Source organism: Mesoplodon bidens, assembly GCF_964165515.1.
Source record: "Mesoplodon bidens genome assembly, chromosome: 6".
Taxonomy (NCBI): domain Eukaryota; kingdom Metazoa; phylum Chordata; class Mammalia; order Artiodactyla; family Ziphiidae; genus Mesoplodon; species Mesoplodon bidens.
This window is the reverse complement of record NC_138162.1, coordinates 112,407,359-112,433,448: the sequence shown is the minus strand read 5'-3', so window position 1 is coordinate 112,433,448 and position 26,090 is coordinate 112,407,359. Positions and strand designations below refer to the sequence as shown.

General features: G+C 35.6%; 1 protein-coding gene across 2 annotated transcripts in view; it reads right to left on the bottom strand.

Annotated features, from left to right (window-relative positions):
- Window positions 1–18,065, bottom strand: part of GLRA3 (glycine receptor alpha 3) — a gene marked incomplete at both ends in the record, with an annotated part of 159,464 nt that extends 141,399 nt beyond the window's left edge. Inside the window, one exon of one of the 2 annotated variants that reach the window (XM_081237279.1) lies at window positions 17,989–18,065. In XM_081237279.1, the coding sequence (XP_081093405.1) occupies window positions 17,989–18,059 (71 nt within the window). The remainder of the gene's footprint in view (window positions 1–17,988) is intronic. The other variant, XM_081237278.1, reaches the window with a different exon arrangement.
- Window positions 18,066–26,090: the final 8,025 nt, after the last annotated feature.

Sequence of the window (26,090 nt, the reverse complement as noted above, 5' to 3'; positions counted from 1 at the left end):
ACATTCTGAATCCCGATAGCAACATTCAATGGGAAATATGTCATCAATATCACCTTTTCTTTGTCAACTCAGTGAAATAGCACTTGATTTCTTCAAGCCAATCATGAACTATAAAATGTTTCTCATAAATATTGTTGACCCTCTCTTCCTTCTAGGAATGGATATTCTTTCTTTTTCTCTCTGACTTATCCAAAAAAGACTTCCTCCTTTAGCCTGATTCTAGACCATAATGTCTACAGACGATCTTCTGAAACCCTCTTATTTAAGTTGTGTCCACTCACCACACACACACACACACACACACACACACACACACACACACACACATTCATACCCAGGAGGTGTAAAGTACTTCACCACCTCTAAACATTTTTTTTCCAATTGAAAAATGATCAGGGAATTTGATCTGACTGTGGAGCACAGTATGCTCCTGGACAATAAACTTAATAAAAACGTTGAACCATCAACAAAACCAAAATTAGAAAGGTAAAATCTTGGAAGAGTAGACTTTACTTTTCCTTCAGTCAGGAGAGACTCAAGGCACTCTAGGAGTCTCAATGGCAATCGTTCAAAACGCAGAATGTGCCCTAATTACATGTTTGTCTTAAAGAATTTTTAGAGTTATTTTGCTTAAATGCCATGTCCTCCACATTGCCTTTATTTGTTTGTCTGAGGGGGAAATGATCTCTCCTCCGCTGAATTCTTATAGGCCCTTTGGTTCTATCAATCACTGGTTTCCACTGTTGACACATAAAACTGACGTGCCATGACCTCCTCTGCTAGCTGGAAACGTCAGGGCTGAGGCAGAGGCTATGTCCTATCACTCACCTCATTGGAATTAAATCAACAAAGAGCACTAATATACTACTTCGCTGTAATTTCTAGTCTTTCTAGAGCTCAATTTGATAAAGGGTGAATAACCTGAAATTCAGTTCAAGAGCATTTTGTTCCTTATATTCCAAATATACCTCAACCAGTTTAACTTGTCGAAAAGTCACTGAGTGTGGTCTCAGAACTATTTTTCTAATGAGAGTTAGGAAATGATTACATCAAACCAATGGGGGGAACGTTGATTAAGAATTGGGTTGCCCTCCTGAATCTTATTTGACAAAACACCACTTAGACCTTTAAAATGTGCATAAAACTTTTTTAAAAACACATTCTCTAAATTTCATTTTAATCTATGTGCACTGTACCAAAAATTTCATAAAAATACAGTAAAATTAAGGGGAAAAAAGCACCGTAATCCCACAAGCCAGAAATGAGTGATACAGAAATCATCCTTTTACTTGAGATGTTTAACTGAGTTATATTTACAAAGGGAACAATACAGCAGAAGTAGTCTGCTTTATTTTGATCTAATTGTGCTTGCATGAATGCTTACTAATAAAATGGATTTTTATAAATCCCCAAATCAATAAGACTGAGGGCATAAAACCATGATATTTTTAAAGCACCAGTCTCTGAGTCTCTGAACCTGAAAAGAAATGTACACAAAATATTAAAGTGGAGCCATGCTACGGTTTTTTTCTGTAATATTGAACCAGCAGAGCACCGACTTATTCAGATTATGGTAGATATTCCCTTTTGTGTGACTACAAATGTTTATGTTAATGTCACCTTTCAATGGAATGTGTTCTGACTTAAGCATATTTGAGTTATTGGACATTTTTCTTCCTGTGGTGCAGGAAGCCCTACATTTGTCTGTTCATTACATTCCTTTAAGGACAGAGGAATGGCACAGAAAAAAGAAGGGAATCAAACAATAAAGCAAAAAGGAGTTTATAATTGGAAGTGGTAAGGAAAGGTAAATATAGCAGTGAGTATAGTGTTGTTCAATTTCCCTCTAGCGAACATTAGACTACACATCAAGGTTTTTATTGGATTATATTCCTTTTAAAAATTAAGAGTGAGAAGAGCTTAGCAAGATACAATCAGTGACTGTACATCATACTTAAAGCTAATATTCATCTATTCTTTTTTTTTTAAATTTTACCATAGTTTCTTTATTTTTTAATTTTTTTTGTGGTATGCGGGCTTCTCACTGTTGTGGCCTCTCCCGTTGCGGAGCACAGGCTCCGGACGCGCAGGCTCAGCGGCCATGGCTCACAGTCCCAGCCGCTCCGCGGCATGTGGGATCTTCCCGGACCAGGGCACGAACCCGTGTCCCCTGCATCGGCAGGCGGACTCTCAACCACTGCACCACCAGGGAAGCCCCTCATCTATTCTTTATTGTCTATTCTTTCTTCCCCTTTCCACCTTCCTTCTACTTAGGTGCCTAAACTATTTTGGGCAAGACATTTACAGTTTCCCAGGAAACAAAAGGATTGTAAAAGCTTCTGGATTATAGAAGTTATTTCCTCTTCCTGTAAGAACATATGTTTTCCTTTAATCAAGCATAACAAAATCTCTGGAGATAATGCCTCCTAGGAAAAGACTACCTATTTTCAAGATGCAAAAGAAACGGGTCAGAGATGTGAGTGGACACACCTACACTGCCACACATGGTGTTCATGTATAGACCCTGAGAAGAGCAAAAAGTTTGAAAGTGGGTCTCATTCTTATATTTTTTGATGAAACTATTCATTAAAAAAAACTTACTGTGATTCTAGCTGAACGAGTCACATTTCACCTTTTAAAGAATGATGTGATCGTTCCTTTTTCTACTGTAGAAGAGCCTAAATCACTGTGCTCTTTTGGAAAAATAAGCAGTTAATCTGAATTAGGTGATGTGGGTTCTACCTCCAACTTTGCCACCTAAATGAGCGAGGCCTGAATAAAGATCATGTCCTAGGCTTCATCCCGCTCCTCTGCAGAGTGGTGGGGGCTTTTGCTCTCACGGGGCTGGACCGACTCTTCCAAGAAAGCTGGGAGCACAGCCTGCCCAGTACCAGAGGTAATGTGGACTCGGCTATATTCTGTGTTTTGTAACCGTTAAATCAGCCTAAACCTGTCTGCTTCGTTGTTCATCTTTATCTCCACTAATGACCTTGTCTCCTACTTCAAAGAGATAACTGAGCATGCAACTGAATTATAAAATCACAATTTCTGTCTCTACCGCCTGCCACATTCTGCCTCCGGTCCGAGAGAAAGACTTAAGACTTCTGGTTCAAAAGCTACCCTTCAACGACTGCTCTTAAAACTCTTCCTTTTCACCTCATCAGTGACTTTGCCCTTTCTCTTCTGAACCTCTCTTGTGTTTTCCTAAGTATTTCCTAATCTACTGACTTCTTTCTTCCAGGATGTGAGCAAGCTCAAATCTCCTTTCATTGTAAAAGCAAAATTAAACACGCAAATGAAGAAGTGCCTGCCACATCTGTGTCCACTGTTACTTCCTCATGCAGTAGTCTCTTTCAAAAAAGGGAATCTATATCTTTCCTTAATGCACAATTCAATGTTTTAACATAGTTGTACATGTATTTTTGTACCAAAAGGCTACTTATAATCTTCCACATTTCTTTTGGTTTTTATGGCATTTGATATTATTGTGTTATTGATCATTCTTTTATTTCCAAAACTTTTCTTTTTGGTTGTATGACGCACTCTGTGTTAGTTCTCATTTTTCTCTTATCATAATCCCCATCCTTTTTTTTTTTTTTTTTTTTTTTTGCCAGTACCTCTCCTGCTCATCCCTTAGAAGCTGGTGTTTTTAAGACAGTGTTTTTCAAATCTGAATGTGCTTTATGACTCATCTGCCGGGCTGGATAAAATGCAGATTCTGACTCAGTGAATCGTGGTGGGATTCAGAGTTTGCAGGGTTTTGTTTTTTTTTTGCGATACGCGGGCCTCTCACTGTTGTGGCCTCTCCCGCTGTGGAGCACAGGCTCCGGATGCGCAGGCTCAGCCGCCATGGCTCACGGGCCCAGCCACTCCACGGCATGTGGGATCTTCCCGGACCGGGGCACGAACCCATGTCCCCTGCATCAGCAGGCGGACTCTCAACCACTGCGCCACCATGGAAGCCCTAGAGTTTGCAGTTCTAACAGCCTCTCAGGTGATGGTTATTCTTCTGGTTAAAGGACCACATTTTGAGCAGCAGTGCCCTCAGCAGGGAAGGACTTTTTGACATCTGCAAGCCCCAGTGGATTACAGATGTGCTGTGTTAGCCACAGCTCAGCCTGCAGTGTGTGAGATGGGGCAGCTAGAGCCAGGCTTGAGGACTGAGAGTCACCAGGCTTATTTGTTTGTACAATGAGATGAAACATCCATGTGTGCTCAAGTATTAAAAAATGTAGGAAAACCTTGCCCCAGAATTCTAGCCATCCAGTCTTATCTAATCCCAGGTCTTGTGTTCTCACCTCTGTGCTGAACTTTTCCATCAACTGGATATCTCATAGGCATTACATTCACCATACATATCTGGAACTTAACTTATGATACTTTTCTACATGGCTATGCCTCTTCTTTTATGTCCTATTCTTGTCGTGGCACTATTTTTCACCCAGTTACTAAAGGTGTAAATATGAGGCTTATCCTAGACCATTCTCTCTCGATCCTCCACGTCCAAGCAGCGGACTTTTTTTTTCGGTCATTTCTCATATTGCTCCTTTCTCTCCATTTTTGGAATGTCCTATTGCATTAACCGTTTCCTACACTCCGTGAGGCCAGTTTTCCCCTCCTCACTGTGAACATACCTTCTATTAAGTTCTCCATATTGCTTCCTTTTTTGGGATAATAGTTATACTTTATTTGTATACTGGAATATTTATTCTTATCACAAACATTCAACCATTCTGCTTGAATATAAGCAGCATAATGTGTTGTAGAAAAATAATAAATTTCCCCTTTCTCTTGAGAAAAATCAAGGTAATGGTCTCAAGTTGTGTATTTTTCTGCAAATATTAGGATTGAAAAAATAAGAAAAAGGGGGTAAAAATAAAAATAATGCTAAACACTGAAAATTAGAAGAGTCAACCATGATGTCTACTATTTAGAATAAGGTGATGTTTAGAAACATTTGAAAAAGTCTTGGAGATTTTCAGAGGTCTTAAGTTTTCTTCAGTGTTTGCAGTAACTTGAACTAACCTGCAAAATTATCAACATGTTCCCTTTTTTCTGTATAATTTGGAAATGATTCATATTATAAAAAAGAAAGATATACAACCCCAATTTTTAAAATTAATATTTGAAAAACAATTAATTTTGGCAAAAAGTAAAAGGTGGTATAGTTGAAACATTTTGAGAAACATTTTAAAATGGAAACTTCTTGGGACTTCCCTGGTGGTCCAGTCGTTAGGGCTCGGTGCTTTCACTGTGGCCCTGGGTTCAATCCCTGGTTGGGGAACTAAGATCCCACAAGCTGTGTGGTGTGGCAAAAAAATAAAATAAATAATATAAAATGGAAACTTCCCTTTATTCTGGAAAATTATATAAAAAAATATGACCTACATCCTCTCCAGCCTTGTCTCTCATCCCGTGCCTGACATATAATGTAGCTTCCAGCCACACTGAACCAGCTGTGGTTCCTACATTTTTCATGCTGGTTTGTGCATACATCTTTGCACAGGCAATTGATTCTGCCCAGACCACCTTTGCTTCTCACTTAGACAATTCAATTCAAGGACCACATCTTTTGAAAAGTTGTCCTGCCGCCACGCTGCACCCCTCCCACTAACAGTTATGTGCCCTCTTGTGCACTTAGTGAATCCTATGTTCTCATTAAAGCAGTTCTCTCTCTCTCTCTTTCTCTCACACACACACACACACACACATACACACACGTATTATCACTTTCCTGTGTATCTCTCCTCTAGACAAGTGCTCTCCAAACTTCTATAATTGCCCACTCCAAAACTTAAAAAATATCCAAACATGCACTTCCAATAAATGTATACATTATTATGTATATGCTTGCATGTATACGTATTGATAAATATGTTCTTTGACAATATTTCACTCATATATATGCATATTCCTAATAATCCATATATCAAATTTGTCTGAGGCTTATTTTTATCAATTTTTATTTTTTAAAACATAGTGATTCAATATTTTTATAGATTGTACTTCATTTGTAGTTATTATCAAATATTGGCTTTATTCCCTGTGCTGTACATTACATCCATCTTATTACTTCTTTAGTGATATTTCTGAGACACAATCCGATCACGCTCCTTTCCTACTTGTAATAATTCCCTTTGGTTTCACTTGAAAGACTGAGTTCCATAACGGTGAATGTAAAATATGAGCTGGAGCCTCTGGACCTCCCTTCTCATGCACTTTCAAAAAGCCAAACATGCCACTTCCATTTGCAACTTAGTGGCCAGAACTTGGCCATATGGACACTTAAAGCTAAGAGTGAAACTGAGAAATCTTTAACTTCTTGGAAATGCCTTTAAAGATAAGCCTCTTCTTCTCTTCTGATAGCTGGAAAGCAGCTATGATTTCTGAAATCAGAGCATCTATCTTGGATATCAAGGAAGAAATCTTACGTTAAGAATGACAAAACAAGAAGATAGAAAGATCAGTAAACTCCCATTCCAGATGTGGTCTGGTTGCTTCCATGGTTTTTCTTTTTCCTTTTTTTTTGAAAGAAAAACAAATATTTCTTAAACCAATATTATTGTGCACTTTCTGTCAGTCACAAATGAACCTAATCTGAACTAACACAGCTATAAAGGGCTAGTCTGTTTATCCCTTATTTTCCTGCCATTCAACATCTTTCACATCTACCACTACAATGGATTTTAGAAAAAAAAATAGTTTCTTTGAATAAAGGCTACTGATATTAGGCGAAGTGAGAAATTATAGCTGTAATCCTAAGTACATATTTTCTCTTAAGGAGAGATTAGTGCGTTTCTGACTGTGTTCGTTTAAAAAAAAATGTATTCCATAGATGGATACAGCTTTACCCATTACGTTTTTAAAGTAGCATGTTAAGTACAATCACTCAGTGTATAGGAAAGCCACCCAGCCCTTCAAAGACAGAGCTGAGATCTGACCCTGAGTCTTCTTTCTCTAAATTCCTTCTTGTTTTCACATGTGCACACAAGTGCATATGCACAGAGAAGACTGAGGCAAGAAAAGTTAGTTTAGAAACCATCTAAAATAAACTAGCTCCTTCCTGTAGAGGCATAAATCTCATCTTCTTTTTACTACTGTATTTTTTAGCTTGAATTTTCATATGTTCCAGGAATTTGAATCTTTTTCATACTGATTAAGCTTTTCCAATGTAATTTTTGCTGTAAGTTGACCTATATAACCGTACAAAGGCACACAAAGAATGTCATACACCTTAGTCTTTTGAAGCAGAGCAAAATTTTAAGTTTACATACTATTATTTAGGGGGAGATATTTAGGCTACACATAAAACTAATTCTCTATATAATCTCAGGAGGCACCAACTGAGGTCTGCAGTAGATTCAGTGTCTTTGATGATACGTACCGTATTTAAGATTTGTAGGAAGAAAGAGATAAGCCCAATTTCAGGAATTTAAGAGGGGAAAAAAAGATTTCATAATCTTTTAAAGGGTTTTAAAGTTGTTAGAAAGAAGCAACATGAGGCAGAAGGGAGATTTCTAGTGGTTTTATCCATACAATCTTCTGCTACCTCTATTCTTCCCAATAAATAAAACAAAAGGCAAGAGAAAAACACGGAAGGTGCATTTCTTCTTACCAGGCAGTCCTATACAAAGTTGGGTCCCTTAGTGTTTTAATAGACTAAAGGTAATTCTCTTCTTAAATAGGAGCAATTTAAGAACTGGTGGAAAATATCATTTAATGCATATTAGAGTGTTTTATTATTTTATAATAAGAAAGGAATTTATAGAGATAGATTGCTTTTAAGTTTTTCATTACGATTTTATCATGTGTCATTCTTCTTTCCCTTGTCAGGAACGTAATTGTTTATAAAACTAGGAAAAGTCATAAATCTCTCCTTTTCTTGGATTTTTGTTTTATTTGATCTACTAATAATTAAGTTTCAGTGCTCAGACTTCAGATACACATTTAAATGATACAAATTAACAAAAATATATGTATAGTGGTATCAACAGAACTAGTGAATACAAAGTAGCTTATGTGAGTATTCTCTTCCCTCATAAGCAAGTGATAACAATGAAATATTTTGTTTAGAAACAGAGAAAACTATTATTGGAATAAATATTTGCGGATGTTTTCTAACACCCTACAATAGTCATATAGGTTTTCCCCAGGACGTTAGTTCTAAAACAACATAAAGCATGAATTTAGTAGACAGGGAAACTTGGGGGGCCCATGGTAGAGATGTTACTATGAAGTTTGCCGTATCCTCCATTTCACATGGAGACTGGCCCGTTGTCTTTTCTAAGGATGCTTTTTCTGTCTGAAACACTCTTCCCTCTTTCCTGCCCACTCACATTCCATCAACTGTTCACGGTCCATTTAAATTCCCTGCCTCTTTATAAAAATTTTATACTCCTTTGCATTCCAAAAAAGATATTTTCTTTTCCCAATATTTATAATTTTTACTATTTTTGCTAGTTATTCATGATTACATTTTCAACAATTGCCAGCAAAAAAGAAATTGTCATTCAACCACCCTTTATAGAGTCTCTTGGGCTTAAAACGTTAAATGTATATGAGTAAACAGATTAAAGGCAAAAACAAATATTCTGTGATATCAATGGTTCTCAGTTTATCTAGGGAATTGGAAACATGTCAGTGATTCTGATCCCAGAACTGTGAGAGGTGCCATAATAGAAATTCAAACATTATGCATTGAGAATATGCATTATTTATTTGATTATTATTTAGAATGGTCATTTAATTGTCTTCTGTTTTCACTGCAGAGATCTTACAAAAAGTAGATAATTAAAAATTATACGTTGCTTTAAAATATATTTTATATATGTATATATACATTTTATATATACATGAAATAGTTATTTGCTACAACCATTTTTATATTAAGTGCTATTCCCTTTTTCCAATGTTTAAAAGAAGAAGCTATCATGACATGGAAGCTCAGTACTGCTTCATTTTGTAGAGGTGGGGATAGATCCCAGATAGGAACAAGTGAGACATAGGTAAGTAGTGAGGAAATGGAAAAATGTAGAAGAATATTTTCTGTGAAAGAAAAGAGAGATAAGAGGCAAGTGGGTAAATATATTACCACAGACAAATAAAATTGGGAATAAAGAAAAAAAAAAAAGCACCAAATCTCTCACTAATTTTCCTCCTAAATGCTAGAAGGAAAGAAAGACAGCATAGTATTTTTATTTATGCCTAGAATTATTTATTTGAAATTGTAAATCTGCTTTGGCGGGGGGGAGTGTTTCATTTCAGAAATGAGTGAGCCCTGTCAGTGTGCAAGACACTTTTTTAAGCCCTGGTGATAGAACTAGAAATATGTTACTGTCCCTGCCCTCCAGGACTTCATGGTTTGAACTAGAGGCAGTATTCAGGCCACTACCACAGCCCTGGGACATATACAATAATAAAGGTACTGTATTCCTGGAAGCACAGAGGAGGTATCTTCACCTAGACTTGGGGGAGCTCAGAGAAGGATTCTGCGAGAAGGTAAAGTGAGTTGAGTAGAAATTAGCCAGACAGATAGAATGCATATGGTCCTCCCAGGCATTTGATGCATGGTGTTTGAGTGGTTGTTTCATCAACGTTCACATCATTTATCTTCCCCCAATTCCCCACCTTATTGTATGGCCAATATGAACCCAAACAAACCAAAACAAACCAAAACCAAACAGCAAGATAAACATCGTTTTCTGATGATTTGCTGACACCTTACTGCCAATTAATAATCATTCCTACTTTCTTTTCTATTAGTAGCATTTTAGTTGTTACTCTATTTTCTTTCAGTTTTTTGTTTTATGTGGACCGTTTTTTTTAAGTCTTTATTGAATTTGTTACAGTATTGCTTCTGTTTTATGTTTTGCTTTTCTGGTCGTGAGGCATGTGGGATCTTAACTCTCCGACCAAGGATCGAACCCGCACTCCCTGCATTGGAAGGTGAAGACCGCCAGGGAAGTCCCAATCAGTTTTTATTTTAATGGTAACACTACTCTCAGCTTTTTGTACATATCCCTGAACTCCTGAATTGAAGAATATCCAGACCTTATGTCAGTACTAACTGTTGAGATCCTTTCTATAACAACAATAAATTTAACTTTAAAAAGGAATTTGAACTTTTTCATTTATCTTACTCTGAAAACAAAAGAAAGTCAACAGAGTCTAAATCATAGAAAAATAAACTGTAAATTATATTATCTCCAAGATTTTTTTAAAAAAATAGTTTCATGAAATTATGAAAGTCATTGAACAGTGACGTTGGTAGAGGCAGCTGTGATTTGAAATTTACTGATGGAAGCCTAGTGGCTTCTGGGAACTTTATGTATTTACAGAAAAAAATGTCACTAAAGTTTCCTAATGCTCTTAGGATTAAATTATCTTAAACGGTATCAATAGATAAATGATTGCTTTACTTCTAGGTCATGACTCCAAACAATGAAACTATACAACTATAGTCTAAGTATCATAAAAAGTAGCAAGCTTTACAGCATGCATTCTCAAGAGGGGTGTTATCACCCCCAGGAGGGTGGGTGAGAGTTTTATCTTGGGGGTGAAAAATATTATTCTTCTTACATATAAAGCACAGATCTATCTCTATCTCTATGTATCTAAGGCTATGTACTACACATGAGCAAATATACAATGTACTGTGATATTACAGTTTCATGCAGCCAATTAGAAAAAAATGTCTAAAAATATCTTTAAAGGCATTACCTTAGGAGGCAATGATGGGGAAAATAGGTTGAGAAATAATGCATTATACAATAGAAATTTCAATTTCTCATGGTGATAAGGAGAAGCAAATCTATCACTTTTCCACTGGGAGCTGCCAATTTATGTCTGTTTTACAACTTCTCAGAGCCGGTAACATCTTCTGAGGCAATTTATTTGATCTTATAGCCTTTATGATATCTTGAACACAAGATTCCCTTTCCACTCCAAGTAATAACACAGGTTGAAATAAAATTCAAATGTAGAGTTATAGATAGATAAACAGAGATGACAGGTAGGTAGGTGTCATCTCAGTGCTGATCTGTTGTTTACCGAGCATCTACTTCACGCATGACATTGAATTAAATATTATGGCAGTAAAACAAGATCAGAAACAATCTTATCCTCATGGGAGTTACAATCAAGAAGGAGAGACAAGACTTGCATGAAAATCTAAAACACACATTTGAAGGTGATGTCACATGTCCCCACTCTACGGTGGCATATCATAGAAAGTTGAGATTCTGCTTCTCCAGCACTTTGCACACTGCCTGGAAATGCAGTCATTGCTCCACAGACTTTTATGAAGTTACAAAGAGATTCAGGTAGACTGTTACAGGCACCCTGCAACTGGAGCATACAAGCTTCATGCATGGAGCAACCACATGGAAAACATTATCAATTCAAACTGTGTCTCAAATAAAAACCACACTCTCCACAAGCAGGATTGTCATTTTAAGTGAAGAAACAAGCATAAAAAAAAGGAAAAAAATACAGAAACAAATATTTGGGGAGGGGGAGCACATGTGCCCAAAGGAAGTTTCCGATGTCCAGGAGAAAACAGAATGACATTTTGTTTTTTATTCATTAAAATTGTTTGATAAATATTTTCCTTTTCAGGTAAAAAGGTCCTTATTGCTGGAAATTTTAACGTTTACAGGATGACTACCTGTTATAGATATTTTTGAGAGATTTTCAAATTTAGGTACAATATTGGATGGACTAGTTACCTCTAATGTAAGCCCAACCATCCCATATTGGCAATGTTTGTAAAGTAGTATCAGAAATATCTCAGGGTCTATAAATCCTAATTGGTTATTTTTGTCAGTGTGCAAATTTTGCATGCACTCCTAGAGAATGCTTCATCGTTTGCATTGGAAGTTATTCCATGCAATAAACTATCTCAGAGGATGTTAATAACCTTTCCATTTTATGCTATTCTTAATTGTACCACTGAGGTTACTGCTTCTGTGCATCAAATTGTCTGAGAGGTACTGGTAATACTTCCTCCTAAAAACATCTCTAGTATGGAGATCCTGAAAGAATTTCAGAAATACACTGTAACGGAGTTACTTTTTTAATTTTATTTTTTGCTATTTCTTCCTCTTCTGACAACATCTGAGGATTTCAAACTCTGTTTCTTAAAATGTGTGTGGTTGCCATGCAGTTGTTAGAATAGCTTCATTTTCTGGGGCTAAAGAGCTCATTCTATTCACACACTTTGTTTGTTACTAAACAGTTGGTCCTGTCTTAGAATGCCTGCCTTCACTCCAGAACCAGTTCTCGAAGCTAACTCACTTATCTCTCTTCTTGATGCATTTTTCCAACAAGACAAAGCTACAGCTTTCTTCTAGTGGAGAAAGACAAACCACCCATGTTTCAAAATGGACATCTGCATACACAGTTCATTTTCAATAAATACAGTTAATCCAAGTAAAACGCTAATCATTTGGTGAGGAGTTTAAGAGACAGGTTTGGTGGGAAAATCAAGGAGGATTCATCCAATATGCTTCACGTAGTAAGGAAAAGTTAAAGATGCATCTTCTCCAAAAGAATTCCAAACTAATTCCCTAAAAGTCTCCTGAGAAAACTTAAGTTTTTAATCATCCGTGATTGTGGACTAGTTTATGAGATTAGTTGAAATTATAGCGTTCAAAGGCTCTATAGAAAAGGGATAGATATATGCTATTGATAAGAGCAAGTCCTTGGGATCGACAGTATAAAATTACGATAAATCTATGACTTTGTCACTTGTTTACGGCCAGTCGCACCTCCACAGTTTAGCTCAGGACTCTGAGTGCGTCTCTGTGCCCTGCTCTAAATGTTCTACCTTCATCTCATACAAATATTTTTTCTGTTTTTTGTTCTTTGCGCACAGTGTGATCACCTTTGTAACAGTTTAACTGTTCAGTCTACAGGTCAAGCATTGTCTCTGTGTTCTCAGCTGACAGCAGGATACTCAGATCTACTGCTACCATCTCAAACTCAAAACCCCCAAAACCAAGTTCACTGTCCCCTTTTCTTCCAACAATCCAAATCCTCTACCTGATTTTCTTTCTTTAAAGAGATCCTATTTGGATGAAAAATGCAAACATGATCTCCAAACTCTAAAACAAGCAGATTGTCCTTTTCTTCTAGTAGTCTTGCCATTGTTGTCTGTTTACATAGTTTTTCACTATTACTGATGATTATTAGCAATCTTATGATTAATTGTAATTTTGAGGTAAACTCTACCTCTGAAAGGGATTTATAGAGATATTTTAAGCCAAGTTACCAGACCATTCCTATAACGATAACTGTCCAGTTATAGTTAAATTATTTGCTTCTAAATTTCATCCATATTCCATTATGAAAGGAAGCTGCAACTCCACATTTCGGCTGGTTTACTATTGTAGTCAGCTCAATAGTTGTTGCTAGCAGAATATGATTTTAAACCATAAACTGGAAATCTTTCAACTGAGTTTGACCGTCACCATTCCCTTAGCACATTATAGGCTTGTATCATTCCTATTGCATAGAATATTTTCTTTATATCTCATTTCTGCCTATTGAACAAGCATCTTGTAAGATCCAGCACAAGTAACAACCCTCTGGGGAACTTCCCTATTTCACGTTGCCTAAAACATTGTTGTTTCTGTTTTTCTTTTGTCACTTGGCCCTTTGTATTTTCGTTCCTGCTAGACTCTAAGTTCCATGATAAGAAAGGTGATAATTTCCCAATCATCCATAGCCAAACTGTACCTAGCACAAACATGTGTGCACAGCATGTGATGATGAAATCTTGTTGAATTGCTTAACATTACACATTAAACACGTAGTTGGTGATTGACTTGCCTCAGTACATAGTTGTGTGATCAAGGGAGAGAAAAATTACATACAAGAGGAAATATTTAAAAGCTGTTTCCTGAATCTGCAGAGCAAATTGCTTGAGGCATTGACTAGAGAACTGGGCCACGATCCTTCTATACTTAGGAAAGCATATGATTATTTATAGATACAAAGGGAAGAAGCATATATTATGTGTACCATAATTTAAAAACACTATGTAGAATCCTGCCACAGTACCTACATACAAGAAATCATCAAAATAATGACTTTATCCCCTGAGGTACATTTTTCTTCAAAATCTTACATAAGAAAATAGACCCAACATTAAAAAGAATTTTCCCCATCCTCCAAAACGTACCAAAAGCAAAAAACAAGAAATTCTATGCCAAAATATTTTTCTTAGGCTTTGAAGTAAATCAAGAAAACATTTTGTTTGTGATTATAAAGTATGAAATTCATACATTCAGTGTTTTGACACAATATACCATAATTTATTCAAATAGCAACTCTGTGTTGGTATCAAACTATAAAGATGAAAAACAAAATTGTATGTTGTGAAAATAATTAATTTAGATGAAATAGTTTTGGCAGTTCTCCTGCTTTTGGAATTTGTTCTGCAAGCTCTTCATAATCATCACTTATTTACATTTCAAAGAAAGCTGAACACTGGTGTTTTGTTCTTTATTTTGTTAGTATGAGAAGTAGAATCCAAAAGCCATAGGAAATTTTTTTCAAAAAACAGCAATATCTGAGCAAAATGTGAAAATTTTAAAAACTTCACTACTAGGAAATTTGGATTTCTTATGTCTGTGTCTGACTTGTATTTATTAAAAGAATTCACCTCTTTAATAAGTTCCCTTTAAATATTACATTTCTAATACCTGATGTATTCTGATAATGAATACTCCTAATTAGACTATAGTAGTAAATGTTTTTGTTCTGCTGTTTTTGCCTTAATAAAATTCATTTACTGGAGTTTCCCTCGTGGCGCAGTGGTTAAGAATCTGCCTGCTAATGTAGGGGACACAGGTTCGAGCCCTGGTCCAGGAAGATCCCACATGCCGCGGAGCAACTAAGCCCGTGCACCACAAGTACTAAGCCTGTGTGCCACAACTACTGAAGCCCACGCGCCTAGAGCCCGAGCTCTGCAACAATAGAAGCCACCGCAATGAGAAGCTCGCATACTGCAATGAAGGGTAGCCCCTGCTCGCCGCAACTAGAGAAAGCCCACGTGCAGCAACGAAGACCCAACACAGCCAAAAATAAATAAATTAATTAATTAATTAAAAAAAATAAAGTGGTACCGACTTGTAGAATCTCTGTGGGGAGAGAAACTTCCTAATTAAAAAAAAACTCATTTACTAAAATGTAGAAATTATGCCATGATAGAAACTAACATATCATCTGTGGGCTTGCAATAATAGTCTATGAAAGCGCTATAAATTTTTATAGTAATATTGCACTGATCAAATTTTGTACTAGTAATAGCAATAGGAACTCTCATATATTACAGATAGGAGTTTAACTAGGTACAACTACCTTAGAAAACTTGCAGTATCTACTAAAGCTAACCATACTCATATCCATTCTAGCAATTCCTCTGCCTAGTGAAACTCTTGGACCCAACTCATATAGTCCCCAAAATGCATGTATTCACATGTATTCACCAAAAAAAGGCATGATCAAGGAGGTTCATAGCAGCACTAGCCAAAACCTAAAAAATTACCCAAATATTCCTCAGTAGGACAATGGGTAGATTGTGATGTCTTCATATAATGGAATACCATACAGAAATGAAAATAAACAAGCTATTGATACATGTTATAACACAGATAAATCACATATGTTTCATAAAAATAAAGCAGACTCAAATAAGTATATAAAGTTCAAAAGCAGGAAACACTTTTATTGTTGCATAAGTCAGGATAGAGATGATTTTGGGGCAAAGTAGTGCTTGGGAAAAGATATGGTGGTAAGAGGGGGCATGGTGAATGCTCGTGTGATGCTGACAATTCTACTTCTTGATCCGTGGTCTCTTGACATGGTGTTACCTTTGTGCCACTTTATTTGGAGCTTTGTTGTTTGCACATTTTTCTGTGTGCATTTATATCTCAATAAAAAAATTTAAAACCTTAAACCTATGAAAAAACGCTTCTACTAGGATGTTATTTAATTAAAACTTCATATATGGTTTCTGGTTGTTGTTCTTACTTCCAAATTTCCCTGGAAATAATATTTTTAAATTAAAAAGATATATTTATGAATTTAAACAAAATACTTTTTTGACTTTAGTTTTTCCTTTACATGTTTCCTTTTTTGCTCAATACCTCACGAATAGGCTTAGCGAACAAAAAATGGTCTCCATAAAGAAACTGTATTTTGCAAGATACTTCCAGTAGAGGGACCTTCACTTTCTAAAGGAAATTTCTATAGAAAATTTTCCTTCAAGGACCATTAAATAAAAGTATTTAATTTTTTTATGTATGATTAAAGTTCTTCATAGAGTGATGAGCTACTCTCATCTAAGACCAGTCTAAGATAAAGAAAACTTTTTTTTCGATTTGTGAACGAAAAAAGAAAAACTTGATGAAGAATATATGTATCACCAAAACTTCTATATTGGGTATGTCTTTTTCAAGTGATTACATTTTTAGACTATTCATAAAAAGCATTTTAAACTAAATTATTTAATATTAATGAAGATAAATTCTAAGAATATATTATAACAAATATCATGGTGATTTGCCATTACACAAATTTGACCTCTTCGATCAAAATATTTTAGTTATTAACATTAAACTTCCTAAACCTAAGTATCTATCAACTAAGCTCTTCTGATTTCTTTGAAAAAAATAAATATGTGTATTATCTAAGATATTAAGAAATAATTATGGTAAAATAATCAATTTATCTTATGACATGAATTTTGTACTCCTTTCCATACAATTTACATCAATGTAAAAGCTCTACATTCTTTGCTTTCATCACTACGTATGAAATTTGTAACAATTGTAAAGTTACAAAAATTTACTGTCATTAAAATATTTTTCACTGAAAATATCCTGATTTACAATGGTTTCAACACCTTACTTCAGAAAAAATCGATAATTTCAGAAATATAATAACCTTCACAACTAGTTCCTGTTACTAAAGGTAGTTATTATGTGATACGTTATGTTTTTCTAACATGCCTAACAATGAAAACTTGACATAGCAACCCAGAAAAGAATATTTACATACTTCAAATGGAAATCATTATACGAATAACTTAGTTACTCTCATTATTTGATTTCAATCTTCTTGAAAGTCTTGTGAGCCATAAAATGGAAATTTTAAGGTAATTATAATAGTAAAGTAAAATTTATATTGTTGGTTCAAAAATCCATATGAGCAGTATCTTTCTTACATATTGTTTGATGAAGAATGGGGGTTAAATTACTTGATCTGTGTTTAGTCTCTCTTCTAATTAAAAAGAAAAAAAAAGAAAGTCTACCAAATATGACTGGATATGATAAGAAAATGACACATCATAGAACAATTTTACCATTCAGTAGGTTTCTTATTACTTTCTCCAAAATAATTATTCTTGGCATAGAACATATCTGGTGATTTATTCATTATTTTGCCTCCATGAACCAGGCTCTTTAGAAAATAGTACTCACAAGGCCTTTATTATTCTATTCATTTGAACTTAACCTCTAGATATATCAACAATGTTCAGAATATCTCTGATCACTAAATGTTTATGTTCTAGATTTTTTTTGTCTTTTAAAAAGTAAGTAATGTTCCATTTCTAATTACTAAATGTTTTGTAACTTTCAAAAAAGAGAGTAACACCCAGAATTTATAATTCACTTAGAAAAAAGAAACACTTAAAGCAATTTGAGAAGACCTAGGCTTTGGAAATATTTTTTTGCTAGGGTAACCTCAGCTGCAAATAATATAAGATGCCAGTTACTAAAATACATTAATTAGTGAAAACAAAGTTACATGTTGTAGAGGTCTCAAGAGATAGACTGCTAGATACCTTTAGATAGAAAACAATACGATTTAAGGGACACTTTCAACAAGTCAACTTCGAGTTGCATTCTTGGTTTCATCCATGACAAGTAGTTGCAAGGCTTGAATGAGTTCTCTCCAACTGTTAAATACAAGTGGACTCACCTGAGTAGCAGTGCTGCTTCCCAGAAGTAAAATCCCGAAACTAATGTCCGAAAGTGACTCACGTAGGCCATGATACGGAGGGAAAGATTCACGACTCTGAAGTGAGTCTTAGCCAAGGCATGGGGAAGGAGAAAGCCGGGAATGAGTGTGCAGTCTAACTGCGTGCGGTGGTGGTGGACAGCAACGCCTGGAAAGCTTCAGCACCTGAGACAGCTCCCCGCGATCCACGGAGACCCTCTCTTTCAAACACTTGAAATTCCCTTTCGACCCCTTCTCTGAGCAGAAGCTGAAGGGAGATTCACAGGATTACACATGTGCAGGTGATTTACACAGTGACAGCGGAATAACGGATGAGATGAGAAGTCTGAGGTGCCTAGGTTCTGGGCAGCAGTTCACGGGAGCTCTAGCGGCAAAAGAAGAATGCTAGTCCTTTCCTGACTCAGACCCACGACTGGATGAAGAAGAGCAACAGCGGGAGCAAGGACGCGTCTGCACCTGCTCCAAGCGCCGCCCGCCCGAATCCCACTGTCCACCTTTGGGTAAACCCCGGGCCACTAGCGTGGCAGAGGGAAGCGGGGGCGGGGCCAGACGACACGGTCTTGCCAGCCAATCACAACCGCACAGCGGGGCAGAGTGACAGGCCACTCACGACGGTAGGCGGTGCTTAGCTCGCCAGGCTTTAAAAAAAAAAAAAAAAAAAAAGCGTTGAGTAACTGGTGCAGAGCCTAAACCGCAACTGGAAGGAACTGGGGGAGGGGAAGCCTCTGCGTTAAGAACTGGGGGAGTCAGCAGCATTTATGGATTAGGTAGCAGAATCGCGCTAGAGGGACCCTCCATTGTTCCCTTCCGGGAGAAGGCACAATTTAGTAATAAAAGGTCTTTTCGGATGTGACCCTGTCTCTTTGACCTTACATCAAAATGCAAGAGTCAACAGTTAACTCAGACCCTTGGAGAGGTCTAGGGAAGAGCAGAGGTTGTGGTGCTGAAACCCAGAGGAACAGGAGAATCAGCTGCTTCTAGAATCGTCTCACAACGCTGGCCGGCTTCTGGCCGGGAAGCGTTATTGACTAGAGTCAGTGGAGTTTCCTTCAGTGACAATACGGGTTCTAAAAAGATGAAGGCGGGAAATCTAAAGAGATGGCTTCTGAGGGGGCAACGCTACACACCCGTTTTTTTTCTTCGCCGTTTTCCATATCTTAACATTAAGCTCCAGGGAGAACGACAACGAGGTCATATGGTTCATCTTTTCTTCTGCCATCCAACTCTCTCCCTCGTCCACCCCTCCCTAACCCTGGGATTGGAAGACTGGAAAGGGAAAGTGAGTGTGCGTGTGTATGAGAGAGAGATCGTGCACACGTTTCTATGCTTCTTCATGTACCTCAAAATAATGGAATTTTAAATCATTAAATCTTAGGCTATTAGATCTTTAAGTGGCTTTTATTTACTATCAACTAGGATCAAAATATTCACTCCTTGAATCTTAGCTTTTCCCCAAAACTCCCTCAGGTATTTATTCTGAAAGCCCTACTTTAATCTCTTACCTTTCTCAATGACCAAACTACATGCCAAGAATGTCGTTCCTTTCTCACAAACGTTTTCTTCTTAATTAAATCCAAGAGCAACTGACGTATCAATTATCCCATAATTCTCTGTTTAACTGGAAAAGTATGTCACTAATTTTTACCCTCCAAATGAGGGCACAGTGAAAAAAAAATCTTTCTCTTTACTCTTTAGTAGACAAGATTATTTATATTCCGTGTAAATAAAGAAATTTTGGATTTATTTCCATACATTATTATTAAACCTGTCTCTTTTCACATTTGGTTTTCCGACTTAAATCACAAACTTCCAGAAGCCTCTTAAGGAATATCATTGATTCTGCCCATGAATGTTTCTGTCTTGAGAAGTTTCATATAATTTTAATTAACGCTGTTTTTCAGTGAATCTTTTGAAAGCTTTCTAAGTGCAAATGCTTTTCAGTTGGTCATTCTTTGAATAGCAGTAATTGTTTTAAAAACCACACACAATCAAAAAACAAAACTTACTATATTTCAAGAAGACCTGGGTTCCTTGCCTTGCTTCATCACTAACTATCTTTGGAAAAGTAATACATTTTTTAAAATATCTTTACTTAATATATCTTTAAAAAAATATATTTATTGAGGGAACTGAATGAAATGACCTCTGAGATTTATACTCTGGCCCAAAGGAGACAGCCAATGAATGTTTGTTTAAGTGAGCAAATCAGTGGATAATATTTAAAGCTCTGTGTTTACATTAATCTGGATAATTATGTTACATGATAGCTTAAAAGGCAGGATAATTTTAGCTGTTTCATCTCATCATTAACATGAAAACATAGGAATGTTAGACTTTATCAAATTTATATAGTCAATCAGTTTATTGAATATAATGTCATATAAGAGGATGGCTGGAATCCCCATATTACTTGTTTTTCTTTTTTTTTTGGCTGCACCCTGAGGCATGAGGAATTTTAATAGTTCCCAAACCGCAGAACGAACCCGTGCCCCTGCAGTGGAAGCACGGCGTCCTAACTACTGGACCGCCAGAGAATTCTCCCCATATTACTTGTTTTTCACAGCATCATGATTATTTCCTTCAAATTACTTATGGCAAGCTACCATTCCCCTCATTTATTTGTTTACCTTTTCCACCAGAGTGAAATAATGGCTGTTATTTAGCATAGCACCTAGCATATAGTTGACACTCAATGTTTGTTGAATGTGTCAATGATCATACTAGAAATATGATTATTTTTAAACTAGTAAACGAATGAATTTGTTACAGTGTGTGGGGTACTAGATTAACTTTGATTAAATAATTAGAAATGAGCCAAAGTGCGTTGTACTGTCTTGTTTCTTTTAACATTTGATGATTAATTTCCCAGTGCTTCTTTATGGATTTTTATGTTGTTTATTCTTAATTTCTATAAAGTCAAAATAAATTTTATGCAATTACATATTGTGGTAGCCATTCTTGTAAATTTTACTCTTTGGAGAATAATTGTCCTGATTGTGGGTAGGTGAATGAATGTGTTTTTGGAAAAAAAGACCATTTTATGGCTGATGAGCATCTGACTAGCATTCATGTAAAGTTAAGCTGGATTCTGATATAGCCAAATCTCTGCTCTTCTTCTTCAGGCCTTTATTATTTCCTCCTTGTACTAATAGATTATTTTTCACATTGGACAAGACAAGGCACTTCTTAGCTAAATGAGATATTAATCTTCCTCATATTTAATATTTTCCTTTTACAAGGAAGGAATTGTAGCCCAAAGTGGTTAAGTGATGGTTACTAACCTTCATATTCAGCAAGTTGAAGATATCAAAACTGAATGTGGTGCTTCAGGTGCATTGTCCAGTATTTTGTATACTACCACAGAGCTGTCTTTAATGGTGTATTTTCACTATTGTCTCAAGATATATGCATATTACTTAAGCTACAGAAAAGTAGATCAATTTCAATGTAAAGATAAAGCTTTTTTCATATGCTCAATTGTTACTACCAATGAGCTAAACATATATAATATTTTGTACATATTGCTAAAATGATTTGTTATTTAGTGAAAATTTTACTGACTTTTTTGAAGTTAATGTAGTATTGGGTTAATAACTATTTACTGAGAGTCGATCAGATTCAGTAGCATTGGGTCATTCTAGCCATCTCATCAAAAGCTTGTGTATGAGTCAAAATGTCAGTTTTAAAACTTATAAAAAGCAATGTCACTTTTGGAATAATTAGAATAGTCACATCTTTGAATTAACACTCTGGGAAGATTGAAACAAAGCTTTAATTTAAAAATCAATCAGAAAGTCATGTGTTTAATACAAATTAGGTAGAGGAGAATTAATCCTATGGCAGTGATAGATATCATCACCAAGTATGTGTGCCTAGTGAATTTGTCTTTTGCATAGGGATCTACATACTGAACAGACTATAATAATAATGACATGTTAGCTGATCAAGTGACCCTCCTTTTTTGAAATAGTAGCAGAAATATCCAGTGATTTTTCTTTTTTTTTTTCCAGGCTACAAAATTTCTTACATGGATCTCAGCAACAGCCTAAGTTTTTTTCTTGCTTGCTCTCATTCCCCTTGATTAACCCTCCACTGTGAATATTAAGGGGTTTTTGTTTGTTCTTTGTTAGTTTTAGTATACCAAATGATGTCACTTCTATTCCTAAGACCTTTCAATGCCTTTCCATTGCAACAGATTGAAATCCACATTCCTCTTCACAGCTGGCTCTAAATGATTTTCCACTGACAATCTCCTCAGCCTCATTTTTTTCTAGTGTGCTTTTCCCCCATAATGCACCAGTCACATGAGCTGTTTCTTATCTCATGATTTCTCTACTTCAAACTTTCTTCCTCTGTGCTTCTTATGTCTAGTCTCTTTCAGCCATTAACTCACAGTATAAATCTCTCTCTTTCTTTTTTCAACAAGATTTCCCCTAAACCTTTATATTAGGATTTATTTCCTTCAGAAATCAAACTAGAATTTGTTGGTCTCTGTTTGAATACTCCTGGAAGGCAGGGGAAATGTGCACCCTTATGCCTGGCACATGTCTGGCAGATGGTAAATGAGCAAGAAATATTTGTTGAATGAATGAACAAATGCAGAAACTTTCTCTGCTCTTTAGTTCTTTCTTTTCAAGATTCCATTCTTACTAATCTCTTTTAACCTATTCTTTCTTCATAAAATTGTTCAGATTATAGTGTTCTTTCCAGGCCAGATATATTCCTTAGCCATCTAAAAGTAACCTTTGAGTTCATATGTAGGTCTTCAGTTCACTCTGAGAGTGACTTATTTATAAATAAGATTAATATAATACACTCTATTATGATATTTACTTTTTTAACTCTCAGACTGTCATCTTTTCTCCAAATTGCAGTGATAATTTGCCATAATTCCCTAAATGACTTCAAATAGTGGGATATTTGAAGCACTTAATTCACTGGGTATTTTGTTCATTCTCTGAATATTTGGTCTCAAGTAGGCTCGACTTGTAAAAGTACTTCCAAATTATTTCCTTAAACAGTTTCTTCACCAACAAAGATAAGGTTTATAATATGCACCATCTTGGGAGCTTCCTGAGATATACATGTGAATGGGAAACAAATCTTGTCCTAGAGGAACTATAATACACATAGTGTGTAAGGTGTACGTGAATATTCATAGTATCTCATAGAATGTTAAGTACTGAAAGAAGCAAAGAGAAATGCTATGGGAATTCAAAAGCATTACTTCAAAATAGAAAGCACGAGTAGATTAGAAAATGTTGATAGAGTGGGGAATATTCAACAAAGCTTTGAAAACAGTTCATGGTTCATTTTTAGAATTTGAATGAGTGGGAACTATAGCAGAAAAACTTTGTAGGAGGGTAAAAAAAAATCTTCAAAAGCTTAGAAGCAGAAAAAAGTGGGGCGAATAGGATTTGAGTCACAATATTTGTGCAGTTAACTACTGTATTGGATATTTTACAACTTATCTTAATTTCTGCTCTCAAGATTCTAAGGTTTACATATTTCTGACCCTGTTTGAATAATGAGGAAACTGAGTTCCCATGATTTTAAGAAGCTTTTCCAATATCACACTATTATTATTTTAAGGCAGAAATGACCTTCAAATTTTATCTAACTTCTGAACAATTTATACTATTGATATGAAAAAAAGGATGACTGAAGGAAAATAGTGGTAAATAAGTTTGAGGCATATCATGGAGGACTGTAAATACTGGGTCAAATAATGAACAAATTTAAAAATTGTTGCTAAGTTTTCTGGTTGACAACATGTAAATGTGGTTGTAATGTCAGGAGATACCTTCACCTACTTGTTAATACACCAAAAAATAAAACCTCCATTTCATATTTACACTCCTCAGGAGGTTTTCTCATCACGTAGGTTTTTTTCATCACAGGCCTCTTATATAAATATAAGAAATATAAAAAGCTTTAAAACAAACAAAACCCCAAACACCACAACCTTAACTGATGTCCTTTTCATTTTTCACCTGAGATGAATTATGAGTATGATACTCATTCTCAGTATCATATATGTGTCATGATATGCTAAATTGATTATGGCAGTCAACTACAGATTGGAGTATATTGCAATACGTTATTTTCAAAATGAGTAACAACACTACTTCCAAACAAATCCAATAGAATATTTTCTCTAAAACTCTGATTTAATTAGAAAATGAAGAATATTCATATATATTGTTAAATATCCAGGTTAGAAAAAAACTGAAAATTTCAGCAATCCCTTAGCCTTATCATACTTTATATATTCATATTGATTATCACTAAAATAATATTATTATCTTCATTCATAGGTCAGCCACAGGACATATACTACTACTAAACTTTAATTACTTGTGATTTGAAGTCTAAAATTGCAATTCTATTATTGTTGGATAATACATAATAAGGCATATATCCATCTACACAGCTTTTGTCAGAAACAAAGTAAGAAGATAATTAGGGTACATATACAATCATCAGAATATGTAATGATATGCTATAAAAATTAATAATTTACCTCTATAGAAACAATTATAATCCATGAATTGATATAACTAATAAATATTCTATGATTTTGACTATTAATTTCTAATTTCTGAAAATGAACGAATTTATACGTATTTTACAGGAAAACTATCACTCCCAACTTTCTCCGAAATTTCTTTAAGATTTTCTTAATGATTTATTTTTAGTATTTTTGACAAACTTAAAAAAAAAAAGCCCATTCCCCAAATACCTAAAGTACTAAGAAAAAAAAGCTCATCCCCCAAATACCTAAAGTATGAAGAAAATACTTGTTTTAAAAACCTAAGTGGTAAGCTGAGGTTGCATAGAAATCAGAGGCCCAAACTGATGAAAAGTCAGGCAGCTAAAAATGCAAATGAGAACTAAAAGTGAAAAGATTCCAGTAGTAACAAGCTGATCCCTCTTGGACTGGAGTTTCAGTGTTTACCAGTTGCCCACTGAATTGAGACAAGAACTAGAACTCAAAGACCTAAAAGACTTGTTTTTTTTTAACCAGAAATCCCTGGAATTGATAACCACAAGAAGCAATTGAGAAAAACTATCCACATCCCAAAGGATTCTGAGAAAGAAACTTGTCTGTCCCAGCTTTAGCTTGGAATGGAGGAAAAAAATCTCATTGAAGAGTTATTTGCCCAAAACTAGCTCACACACAGTTTTGAGCCAGAATTAACACCACATGTGGCCACATAAATGCAAGTTACAAATGTGTATTTAATTGGTGCTGTCATTGTAATATCCTTAGAAAACTGGCAGAAACAACTATAGTTACTTCCTAGAGGAATATATCTTAGGAACAAGTCTGAAACAATTTCCTTAGATAAAAGTCCAAAGAACATGGGCTTCCCAGGTGGTGCAGTGGTTGAGAATCTGCCTGCTAATGCAGGGGACACGGGTTCGAGCCCTGGTCTGGGAGGATCCCACATTCTGCGGAGCAACTGGGCCCGTGAGCCACAACTACTGAGCCTGCGCGTCTGGAGCCTGTGCTCCACAACAAGAAAGGCCGCGATAGTGAGAGGCCTGTGCACCGCGATGAAGAGTAGACCCCGCTTCCCGCAACTAGAGAAAGCCCTTGCACAGAAACGAAGACCCCAACACAGCCAAAATAAAAAAGCAAATAAATAATTTTTTAAAAGTCCAAAGAACATATGCTCAATATCAAACACAAAACACATGAATAGACAAGCACCATGAGTTACAGTCAACAAAGCAGTTAAAACAGAATTACAAGTGCAAAGATTGTAGGCATTTGAATAAATGGCTACAGAATAATAAAAAAGTGCATTTAATATGTGAAAAGAACAAAAATATGACTAGGACTATAAAATTGGCCAGGTAGTTGTGAAAGATAGCCAAGAGAGTATCTAAAAGTAAAAAATACAATAGCTGAAATTTAAAAAGCATTTGATAGCTGAAATAGTGGATTAAATATGATGAAATATAATGAGTGGGTTAGAAGATAGATCCAAAAATTTACACAGTATGAATCATGCAGAGTAAAAGATATTCAAAACAGGTTTAAAGACACAGCGAAG